At 41.0% G+C, this 12,708-nt stretch overlaps 1 protein-coding gene across 1 annotated transcript in view; it reads left to right on the top strand.

Moving 5' to 3' along the window:
- The window catches only part of LOC117729331 (ephrin type-B receptor 1-like), a 71,218-nt gene that overhangs the window by 18,218 nt on the left and 40,292 nt on the right, over positions 1 to 12,708 (top strand). The window contains exons 2-5 of the mRNA XM_034530308.1: positions 9,252 to 9,316; positions 9,917 to 10,207; positions 11,109 to 11,327; positions 11,436 to 11,616. Coding sequence (XP_034386199.1) covers positions 9,252 to 9,316; positions 9,917 to 10,207; positions 11,109 to 11,327; positions 11,436 to 11,616 — 756 coding nt within the window. The remainder of the gene's footprint in view (positions 1 to 9,251; positions 9,317 to 9,916; positions 10,208 to 11,108; positions 11,328 to 11,435; positions 11,617 to 12,708) is intronic.

Below are 12,708 nucleotides of genomic sequence, written 5' to 3' on the forward strand. Positions count from 1 at the left end.
CAGGGCTCAGTTCTATAAATAAAAACCCAATATGTTCTTGTTTTATTGTTGCGTCGTTTTTCAAAAAGACAATAAGTTAGTTATATATTTATTTTACAGTGACTAGCACACCCCGTTGTCTAAAAACTCAATATGCTGCAGTAGTATTTATAGTGACAAGCCTCTACTTTGACAAGCAATCATATTCTGGAGAAGCACGATACATCTTCTGAGTTTTTAAAAGTCTGTAAAGGCTGCCCTGTTTTCCCGTGTTGTATTTAATTATCTAACATATAATATATCTTAGTGACAAGTCATCAAACTACACTGTTGTAAAGAAATCCAACATTATAGGAGCTATGTGCCAGCATTTCTCAATCTTGGTTTTCTAGACAGAAGCTGTAAAATGTTAAAACGCACAGTTATCTGGGGGATTCAGCAGGTTTTTTTCAGATAGCAGGTTTCTGTAGGACAGCGACGCTGTGATCTCCTTTGAAACAGTGATGAGCATGTCCTCTTTCATCAAGTGACATCATGACACCACACATTTTCTAGGTCAAAGCGGTTAACAACAGATGGAAGAGCGGAATGAGAGGAGAGGTGAAATCGGAGGCTGAGGGACACGGTAGAGAAAGGAACAAAGTCTGAGTCTGAAAGTGTGTGTGTGTGTGTGTGTCTGTGTGGGATGCTTGTTCAATAGGAGACTGTGACACGGATAAATGCTCATGTGTGACAGCTCGGTTGTTCTTTTTAACACGGCGGCCCTGCGTTTCATTCACAACAACGTGTCAGCAGTGACAAAAAGCACCTGATACCACGAGGCATTGGTTACACTTGATCTGATCCCACGGATCTGTCGCTGGGACAGCGGCACACTGCTTTGGCCTGAAAACGTCTACCATGAGTGTGATGGATGGATGGATGTCTTTCACTCTGTGCTCATTTGTTATCTGTTTATCACCTGTGGTCAGGTTGTTCATGCTGCTGCGTTGGATTGGTTTGTGGAACACTTTAAGATATATGAGTTTTCGTGCGTTAGCCGACGCTGAGCGACATAAGCATAAGCATTGTTGTCATCGCTTGATGAGCATCAAACAATAGTCAGTCTCCTTTTGTTGCTCTGTCTGGTCTTCATCAGTACGTGAGGGAAACATCTGGCGAAGTGCCCCCGCTGGTCGCTAACATCGTTGGCTGTTTGGTGCTGAGCAGGTAGCCTACAGTGAGCTTATCCAAGCTTCTTTTGATGCCAACAGCTGTCTTCTGCTGCTCGAAAAAAAAAAAGATGGAAAGAAAAAGTTGCCGAGCCGAAAGACACTGAAATGCTCCGCAGAGCTACGGTGGACTGTTGAGTCGGACGGTAATTATCTGTGGGTTGTTAATATCATGTGAAATATTTATTTGTGCAGTTTTTATTTAGTTCAATTCAATTAAACAGCTGGTAGAATATGTGCAACAGCACAAATCCCAAAAACATCACATGATAAATAACAACCTATATGTTCTTAACCCTCATATCTCACATAGCATGTCACACGTATACACAATAACACAACAGTATATCAACATAGTGGATTGGTGCATGTTGCGTGTAAGTGCAGAGATCAGCTGAGGAGTTCAAGGTGTGTTCTGTAGAGGGGAAAAAAAGAGTATATTATTACTACTTCTAATAAATGAGTGACAGTTGATACGGGCTTACACATAAAAGCGTTGTATTTTCCATTTAATCCATATTATATTCTCTAAGCTTTATGGTTCATGAATAAGAAGAGAAACAATATGTCACTGCATATACCAAGTGACTAATTCAGTGATTTGATTTATTAAAATAAAAAGATGAATCTGAATACTCAGTTAGCTTTCTGGTGCTTTACTCATATTTGGTGATTTAAGGACTTTCTTCAAACCCATTTTACCTGTTTTACTACAACTCTATGATGTAACTTCATGATTTATTGCATGTTGTTTAACTGAACCGCTCTATTCAGCCCGCGTGCCATAGCCTGTTCTAGCGGGGATGGAGTCTGGAATTACTCCTCTTGGTGAAAGGAGTTTAAATAAATACGAGTGGAGCTGACAGTAGCTGGAACCAAAAATAACTTAAAGAGGCGAAGCACCTAATTTAGTAGCTAGGAACCGGAAAGCAAACGCTGAACACCACAAGAGCATTTCAGCAACCTCAAGTGGAACTTTGACACAAAGACGCCTTTTTTTGATGAAGCTTCACCTTTTTTAGTTGAAAAAGAAAAATGTGAACAAATCCAATAGACTGCCACAAGGACACAGTACGATATGTCAGCACAGCTTCTTTAAGTAATCAAGAAGAAGGACGATATTAGAATTTCAATGAGAGATCTTATGAACTATCTCTTAATTTGCCCAACACTTCAACTAATGGCTTGGAATCCGTTGTGTTCATCATCAACGCTTATTTACTGTCAGGCTGCAGATTGGCCTTTACTGGTACGTGGTGGCCTGCCCGAGTACTGAGGCCCCTGCAGTGTGTGAAAGCAAATAAACAGAGATTAGCTGTTAATTCACAAGGACCAGTAGCCCCATGTGTCTAATTTGTTTTGTGCAGCTCACAGAGAAAGAGAAATCAAGAAGGGAATGCATTATTAGCCACAAGAGTTAGCAGTTATTCTGGGCAGAAGCCTCTATGTTACGTGCAGGCGATGCAAAAGTTTAAGTTTATGGTCTCAATCGGTAGTTTCAAGTCCTTCTTCAACACCACATAATGTTCATTTAGTAAATTCTAAACCCATTTAAATAGACCATAAAGCGGAGTATGCTTTAGTGCAGGCTTTCTGTGATTGACAGGTCGCTGCCGCACACCCAGTAATTTAGTAATTTTAGTGTATTATACCATACAATATATCTTCAAATTGCACCTTTTAAATAGTACCAGTATGTGTTAGTTCCACTCAAATGGAAAAAATATAGAAAATGCACCAAAACCAAACTCTCCTTCATTCGTGACACAATGGTGTTGTAGCATAATTGTAATTTTGTCCACAACATCCGCGACTCCTCATATAAATCTACTGTTGTTGCATAGTTATGTCTATTTTGTGCTGACCCAATGTGTTTCGGAACTGCTGAGCAGACTATTTTAAGACAGGGTCAGCCCATTATCCGATGCACTTCAGATTGTTGTTGAATGTGAAAATTATCAGGTGAGACTTGTGTACACCACTGAAGGGAACTGCGTGCAGATAAGTATCAGTTTTGAGACACTAGAGCATAATACCGAGTCTGCTGGAGCTCCTGTGGGTCTAATACAAGAAAACATGTTGGCAGGAGCTGAAACTTGATAAGACCTGTTATATACTTGCTTGTATTCTTTTCCTTTATAATCCAAGCCAATTTTTTGTTTTCATCCTAGTGTGTTAAATTATAATTGCATCATTTTTTTTTTCGAGACGTAAATGTTCGCAAAGGTTACGTGAAAGAGTTGTTCTACTATAAGAGCAGTGTGCCCTGCCTCATCATTGTCTTCATAATTGATTCAGGGGGGATGAGAGAAAAGAAAAGGTGCTGTGTGTGTTTGTGTGTGTGTGCGTGTGCGTGTGTGTGTGAGTGTGAGTGTGAGTGTGAGTGTGAGAGAGAGAGAGAGAGAGAGAGAGAGAGAGAGAGAGAGTGTGTACGCAAGTATGTGTATAGCCTATACGTATATTTGATTTGTGTGCACATCTGCGTCCGAATGTGTGTATGCTCTTGACTGAGTGGTCTTTCCGTGATGCTGTGCCATTTCACTCTAACGCCTGATTGGTCAACGGCTGCCTCCGCTGGCGGCATGACGTCGTTCACTCCAGGAGGGCTTTTAGCGTGCGGTCGGCTGGTGTGTCTGTTATTTTTTTTTTGTACAAACATTTATTTTGTGTTTCCTTAACCATAAATGTGATGCTCCCAGGCGTAAATAAATGTGATGCTCCCACACGCGCGCGCGCACACACACACACACACACACACACACACACACACATGCACAGACAGACAGACAGACAGACGCACTCAGAGGCATATAAATCATCACTAATTTGCAGTCTTTGAACACTAGACTAATCTGGTTTGAACACTCTAGGCTAATTAACATAAGATGAACCAACCTCACTTGCCATTTGACCACCCGTACTTCATCTCACCCACACACACCACCCACACACACACACACACACACACACACATGCAGAGAAAAAAAGAAATAGGAGTTGGCAGTGAAAGAGAAAAATTACTTAGAATTCAGCGTCTGTGATGGAAATACTTTTATTTCTCCCTCTTGGGCCACAACAAGGATGTAACAGCCTATTTGAGCGCTACAATATGGTTCAGATTGACCTGCTGTTTCTTCTGCCATACAATGTTTTGGGTTTTGTTCAGTGGTGTGTAGATTTGTTTGAGGAGGTGCAGCACTGCGGGGGAGGTGGGTACACTGCTATCACAGCATCCAATATGTCAAAAGTAATTAGGCTGATCGGAGAGTATACCCTATTATGCACAAAGAGGTGTGTGCTGTGCACCGTTAATTAGACTGATGAGTGTGCACTCTAATAAGCCCATCGTACACCTCTTCTCTTGTACACTGAGAATTCACAAGGCATGTTTTGTAATTGTAAAAAGATAAAAAGACAATCAGCCAATAAATTGTCGATCGAAAGGAAATTTGTACTAGCATTTCCCTTGTTTAGCTGACCCAATATAGACATATATGCTTATACATTTCCATACGAAGCCTTCTTCAGAGCGCTCGATGTTTACAGATTCAGTTCAGTAATAAACACAACGGCAGAGTAAACACACAGCTGAGCGTTGGATCCAATTATTTAGGAACCGATCACTTTTCTTTACCCATGGCTCTAGATACAGGGACCAACCATAATCATATGATCCAAACCCCATTACATCCAATATTGAGCTCCACAAAACACTGTCTCTGTCCATCATTACTGTTAAAACAATACACTATATGGCAAAAAGGGGGACACTTTAAATCGTTCATAATATGTTTAATTATAGGCTGGTATCACTGAGGATCATATATCAATAAGTGGCCCGTGTTCAGATTTGTAGTTGTCGTAGGTTTGCTTCAGCATAGTTTTGTGCAATGCCACATTCCATGCAGCTCGTACAGATTGCAGTTTTATGCACGGATATTCAGTGTTTAAGGCGTTATTGAGTTTCTCAAACATATGCTAGACCACAGGAACATAGTAACATATAGATCATATGTGTTGATTTACAGTTTTGCAGGCAGGAAGTTTCCTCCCTTTGTGGGGAAGATTGAAGGACTTTGTGCATGCTGATTTGCTGCAGCAGTCGCAGTTTCCACATGGGGACATGCCAGTTGTTGTGAGCCATGTGGTCTTGTTTTGAGTCATATCTTTGTACGTGACAATGCGTATAATTATGGGTGCGCCATTGAAAGAGTAAAGGGGCAGTGATTTTCATTGTTTCAAGCAGAAGTGGTTATGTGTCTCGTCAGTGCCTCTTTAATCTGTGAAGCACCGTGATCGTATTCTGTATTCATATTCAGAGAAACAGGCTCGCCTTGAATTCTTTGTTTTTGCTCATTAGAGAAGAGATCAGAGCGAGAGTTGGTGTTTACAAGATGCAGGGCTATCTGATGTTTGTATGAACAGTTGGGCTTTAACCTCAAAGATTGACCAACTGGGAATATATTTTATTGGGATGATCGCTAGCAGCATGCAATATTTGAGTTGCGTTGTCTTTTCTGTAGATGCATGGCTCCAGTTTCATTTGCTTGTATGGTCAAGTTCAAGCAATTGATTTTTGGCATTGCTGTATTCACAGATGATTTTCAGGAAACTGGAGCTGTTATTAGGATATGATACAATTTATATCAATTCCCCCTCCCAAAATATCACAATATCATAAACAGACCCGTTTTATAGCTTTGTCTTTGAGTGATGTGTTTTTTTCCCATTTTCCCACAACCAATCCCGCCCCAGAGGGCACTGTTGCTTTCCCCATCGCAGTCCTTCTCTGTTGGAGGTACCAGTTGAATTTAGATTGTGAACATTGCATAGCAACTCAGAACAAGTTGTAGCAGTTCAATAGCAATGCATTTCAGTTCAAAGTTCAAAGCCTCTTCATGGGGAATGCATACATCAAGGGAAACCAGTATTTTGTTCTCATTCAAAGTGCAATCACTCAGAATATTCATCTTTCCTGTCTACCCAGTTCATAACTTGACCGTTTAGAAACGTTGGAAATGATTGCTTGGCCTCCGGTATTGTTGATTGCAGTTTTACTCGAGAACCTCTCAGTTGTATCCTCTAGCAATGTCAGAGTATGTTTGTCATTTGGTTGCAAAACCTCACACAAATATTGACGGAGAGCGACGTTGTTCGGCTGTGTAGCAGTTAACAGGGGACCCCTCTCAATACACTACGCAGTGTCTACGTAACACACTGCTAAATATATCCCGTTGTTCTCAAAAGTTAGCACTCAACAATGTATTTCGTTGGATCCTCAGCAATACACCGGAAATATGAAGTCGACCGATGAACAGAGAAAGTCAAAGAGCAGCCAGCCAGAAAGAGACTCCTCCTATTGGACTATGACAAGGTGCTGCTGTAATGGCCAGGATACAATATATGTTGAATCTCAGTGAGATTTAAATAAATAGATTAATCAACAAAATAAACATAATCCATGCTGAAAATGATGGTTAGTTGGAGCCCATACAAAAAGATCAGCCATTTGGTTTCATATTTTCATTCATTTATTCAATTAGAAGTTTTTCCAACGTGTACATTACTCTCTCTGCACTTGGTCTTAATGTTCAAGCTGTGAACAGTATGTAATAACATACAATGATGAATCACAGAGGTCTCCCAAGAGTTCCTGGGCATTGTGGTGCAATCAATTTTCAATAAACGTATTACCAGCAAAGCTGCTATTGTATGCTAAAAGTGCCTGAGAATATGCCTTTAATACCCTGTTCTTGAAATATAAATATGCTGGTATGGTGGAGTATGACACTGCACAGCCATTATTATATTCTTTAAGCAAAGCCCTGAATCAAATCCTGTCTTCTTTGCTGGAAGGTATAGCTTGTAAGACCACATGAGCTATTCCAACATCTCTTCTGTCAACATTGTGGATTTCTCTCGATATTACCATTTTTCTTTTAAGCCTCCTTTTTTTAACCCAAACTTCAAAGACCTCTGAACAGGCAAAATATGCAAGGCAGAAATAAACTTGGCCTATATATTCTGCTGAGGATTGGTGTTTGAATATTTTTGTTGACAACATGCCACTAAACGCACTGCACCTACAAATTAGATAGGGACAATTGTCACCGTTTGAATAAGCTTTGGTCCAAGACTTGATAGACGACCACATTTTTGTGTGACAAGCATTTTCATTTTCACAAATGACTTTCACTCTCATGGGAGAGCTGAACAACTGGGTTCTGCTGTAATTAGGCTCGCTCGCTGGCAAGAAAAAGAAGCACCCAAGGTAGAGGGTGAGATAAAAGACAGGGAGGTAGAGTGAAGGAGAGGATGAAGGTGAGGAGGATGGAGGGAGATAATGAGAGGCAGGGTGACAGATTGAAAGAGTGCAAGAGAAGGAGAGCATGTCAAGAATCAAGGGGGTTGTTTGCCTTTGGCTTCCTCGTGGTGTGATGTCGTTGAATCTTCTCACCATGTTTTATCACAAAGGACTATGTGTTAAGGTCTGTATTGTCAGCATTCCAACTAACTTAAATCTGCTTGAGCGTCTCAGCCTGTAAACTCGCTGTACATTTTGCAGACAGCAGCTTAGCTCACCCACAAGTAACGTAGAGTTAAGAAACCACCTAAGCAAAAGGGTGCTTAAATAAACTGATATAACGAAGGGGACTTTTGTTGCTTTCTGTGTTGTTTCAAACATTATTTTGGTGGCCAAAACATAATTCTTTTAATAGTCTTTAGTTGCAGGAGAAGTAGCATTTCATGCATATTTTAAAGATGTTCATCTTGCCCCACTGTCTGCACCAAAAGTTTCTTCCATAACCTCAAACCTACATTTTATGGAGCATTCCAACAAATGTGCATGGAAATGACAGCATAATTCATATTTTAGCTCATTTTTAAATTTTCCAGTCTGCATTGCTTCGCATATACCAGAAATATGCAACAAAATAGTCTTGAGCAATATGTCTGCATTAACACACTAGATGTTGTAATATGAAGTGTTTTACTTTTACAATTAATGTCTTGCCATCTGAGAGAACATTTAACTTAGCGATGGAGTATGTTCAATGATGTTGCTGTGTCGCCTTGCTGTAATTCAGTCAATTAGTCAGGTTATTATGTGAGATTACTGTTGCAGATAGAGCTGATAATGTAGGTGAAGGCGGGGACATGTAGCCATTAGTGGCACCCAGATCAGCTGACTGCTACCTAAATACATTCATGATGTAATTACTATTGCTGGCACTGACTGATTTCACCTGAATGTAGTTGAACATTGTTGCGTTAATTGCTTTTAGTTGCTCACTTACTGTTCCTATCTGCCTTCTTTTGCAAACTGCAAATGCTTCTGCTAACTTCCGTCTGCTGCTAACTGTAACAGCTGTTTGCAAAGCAAGCTTTTAGTTTCAGTCTGTTATTGCTGTTCCTGTCTGACTTCTGTTGCTAACTGCTAATGCTGCTGCTAACGGCCTCTGTTGCTAACTGCTAATGCTGCTGCTAACAGCCCTCTGTTGCTAACTGCTAATGCTGCTGCTAACAGCCCTCTGTTGCTAACTGCTAATGCTGCTGCTAACAGCCCTCTGTTGCTATCTGCTAATGCTGCTGCTAACGGCCCTCTGTTGCTAACTGTTGGCGCTAACTAGCTGCAAGCTGCTAATGCTGCCAATCACTTTCTGTTGCTAACTGCCATCGCCGTTGCCTACTTCTATTTGTAGACCACAAGCCATCACTGTAAACGTATTCATTAATTATCAGATAATTAAATTGATAGACCAGGATTTAAACACATCCTTCATTATATCCTGTAGTACGTGATAAGGTCGTATGTACATTGAATGATAGTGTTACGCTTTGACACTGTCCAATATGAGATGGATGCTGACCAAGCTGGAAACACTAACATATTTTTTGTTTATATTTGTATAACATTTGTTGACACTAAAGCAACATTTTATAAATATGAATGACCTGAATCACTATCCAGTGCTAAAGTTGATGTCTGAGCAGACTGTTAATTAAACTCATACCTCCTTCTCACCTCTCTCCTTGTCTGGCTCTCTTTTTGTCTGACAGAGACCGTGATGGATACAAGGACAGCGACAGCTGAGCTTGGCTGGATATCGTTCCCTGCCAACGGAGTAAGAACAATGTGGAGAAGTGTAATGTGCTAGTGTGTAGGCGTACGGATGTGTATACTGTGTACCCTTGGGAAAGCAGTTTGTCTGTCAAAATCCTAATTACAGTTGCAAGGTGACACCAATTAACCGCTATTGATGCAGAACAGAATGGATTCCAATAGATCAGGGATATGGAGCTTACAAGAGTCTGCAAGAGACACATTAATAGAATATATGAAATACAATTGAATGAAATAGAAAAGGGTGATCCACCCACCTTGTTGAACTCCATGGCTTTTTAAATTCTGGCTTGGCTACTAGCCGGTTACAAGTGTGTGCGTGTGTGTGTGCGTGTGTGTGTGTTTGAGAGGTGAGCGGCTCTAATTGTGATGAATGGTTGTCCCTCTTCAGAAAGGAACACGGTAGCGGGGAGAAAAAAAAGTAAATGAGGGAGAGGATTGGGGAGGTAGGAAGAGAGAGAGAGAGAGAGAAAATGGGAGGGAGGGAAAGAAAAAGTTTAATTTGTGTCAGGTCTTGGTAAACCCATTAATCATTTTGGCCTCCCTTCTCATCCATACCCCCTGCCCCGTCCTCACACACACACTCTCACATGTTCCCCAGTGGGAGGAGGTCAGCGGCTATGATGAAAACCTCAACACCATCAGGACGTACCAGGTGTGCAACGTGTTTGAGCCCAGCCAGAACAACTGGCTCCTCACGACTTACATCGACCGGCGGGCGGCGCAACGCATCTACGTGGAGATCCGCTTCACCGTACGCGACTGCGCCTCCATCCCCAGCGTCTTGGGCTCCTGCAAAGAGACGTTCAACCTGTACTACCTGGAGACTGAAAGGACCCTGTCACAGGGCATCAAAGGGGTGGAGTACTGGGCCAATGCCCCTTTTCTTAAGGTAATGAGTCCAGCAAAAAGCAAAGCGTGTGGTCACACTACAAATGAGCATTTCAGAGTATGATTTTGATGATAATCTCAATGTTAAACAACAAGAAAGACACCATGATTTTATTAATTGTTTTCATTAAACATGGGAATGCTAAGTGCTGTAGGACACATGGGCCTAATCAGTACAAAATGTAGGCCAGAGGGTAGAAATCTGACACCTGTGCTAATTCAGTATATAGGATTGAAGAACCCATTAAATTAACTGAAAAGGTATTTGTCACAGAGTTTAAACCAGAATTTTGTCATTTTGGAGATGCATTGTTTTTACAGGAAAGGGACAATTTGCAAACCAAAAGAAAACTCAAAAATGTATCAATAGTCCAGAAGCTGAACGACTGCTGACTTTATTGAAAAAAGTCTCTAAGTTCCTCCAGTTGTTAGAATGGAACACTTACTGATTGGATGTGTTTTTTTCTGGTGCTGTTTGGTATTAATTCTTCCCTGAAAATGTAATTTGCACAGCCAATGTGTTTGCAGCTTTTTCAATTAACCAAATTGAATCAAGTTTCTGTGTAGTTTCACACCGCTTGTTGATGAATCAGAGTGTTGGAAACCATCCAAGTGTTGGAAATCTCCTAGCTGCCTCCTATGGTGCCATATCATCAGGGTTCATTTGGGAAAAATCTAATTATGACTAAATTCTAACGTAATGAATTGATACAGTATGTCGTCATAAGGGCAGTATCATACAGCAGATTCAAACATTACTGAGTCAATCTAAATCAGGAACCAAGGAACCGGGACAGAAGAAGTGAAAATAATTAGTTTGTTTCTTTTTTAATTTATCTTGCTTTCTTTTGCCATTCCAATCCTTCCTTCTGTCTGTCTCCATCTGTCTCTGTCACTGTCAGGTGGACACCATCGCAGCAGATGAGAGTTTCTCCCAGGTTGATTTCGGGGGAAGGTTAATGAAGGTGAACACAGAAGTTCGGAGTTTCGGGCCATTGTCCAAAGGCAGAGGCTTCCACTTGGCCTTCCAGGATCTAGGCGCTTGCATGTCCCTGCTGGCTGTCAGAGTGTTCTACAAGAAATGTCCCAGTGTGGTGCAAAACTTTGCTTTTTTCCCAGAGGTATGGACCAGAACTAACTGAAAACGGTGGTGCTATTTTCAGCTGTTCAACATGGATACAGACATTGAAGTACGTATATATTCTTTTTTTAATTCTGATTCTGTGCAGACACTGACTGGAGCAGAGTCCACCTCATTAGTGATCGCGAGAGGAAGTTGTATCCCTAATGCTGAGGAGGTAGACGTGCCCATAAAGCTCTACTGTAACGGAGACGGAGAGTGGATGGTACCCATCGGCAGCTGCAGCTGCAAGGCGGGTTATGAACCAGACAATGGCAACGTGTGCCGAGGTAAATCTTTGCATTAATGAGGCTGCGCTGGTCCAAATTGCGCTTGTAAAAAATGAAGCAGCATGTTCGCTGTATTAATTCTCCTTATTTAAAACCTGTTCTGATGACCTTGCTGCAGCAAACACTGTTGCATGCCGCACACACCATTTCATATTGTTTTGTAGCACAAGCCAATGAGCCGGGTTTGACAGCAAATCAATATCCAGCAAACAAGCAAACATGCTTCTAATAAACCATAGCAAACATGCTGTAGCAGCAGGCAATCTCTCACAAAGCATACAACAACAAGGTATCACCAAGCATGCTAGAATCCAACAAATAGTTTCAACTTTAATTTGATATAAAATGTGTGCATGATACAAATATGGTATTGAAATTCTCTTTTGAACAAAATGTTTGCATATCAATTTTCCTTTCTTATCCATTCACTATGAAACATGTGCCGTATGTAAGTGGTGGTCTGCTATAATGCTATATAGCACTATAACACTGAGTCAATTCTGTTGAAAATGCAATTGTTTTCATTTTGTGTAAGTGTGTCATTGACGGCAGTCCTAGCTGGATAATCGCATGCATGTATACATTTTCAGATGTATTTTTGACCAAGGGTGCAATGTTATATATTAGCAGAAGCAGACTTGGGGAACATGGCACAAAACACAAAAATAGCTCCTCTATCTCATTTACCTCCTTTTTATATCTGGCCTCATTCCCCATTTCCTTTTCGAAGAAGTACCCATCATTTCTTATTCTGCCTGGAGAGTCTCATCCAGTTTGTGTGTGTGTGTGTGTGTGTGTGTGTGTGTGTGATGTATGTACATATGGTGAAATGATAAGTGAGGCCGCTTCATCCCATGTTAATTAGTTTAGCGTGTTCCAGACAGATTAGTCTCCTGCAAATTAGTCCTGAACTGCCAGAGAGTGTCGACAAGATAGAGAGGCATCTGGAAGGAAAGAAGGTGGGAAGGAAGGAAAGAAGGAAGTAAAACAGCAGAGCCCTCTGGAGAGTTGGACTGGCAAGAAAGTAAAAAAAAAAAAAAAGGACAAACCAAGGACGGGAAGGTAAAAACTGCGAGGGATAAAAGAGATAGA

Source organism: Cyclopterus lumpus, chromosome 4, assembly GCF_009769545.1.
Source record: "Cyclopterus lumpus isolate fCycLum1 chromosome 4, fCycLum1.pri, whole genome shotgun sequence".
NCBI classification, from domain to species: Eukaryota; Metazoa; Chordata; class Actinopteri; order Perciformes; family Cyclopteridae; genus Cyclopterus; species Cyclopterus lumpus.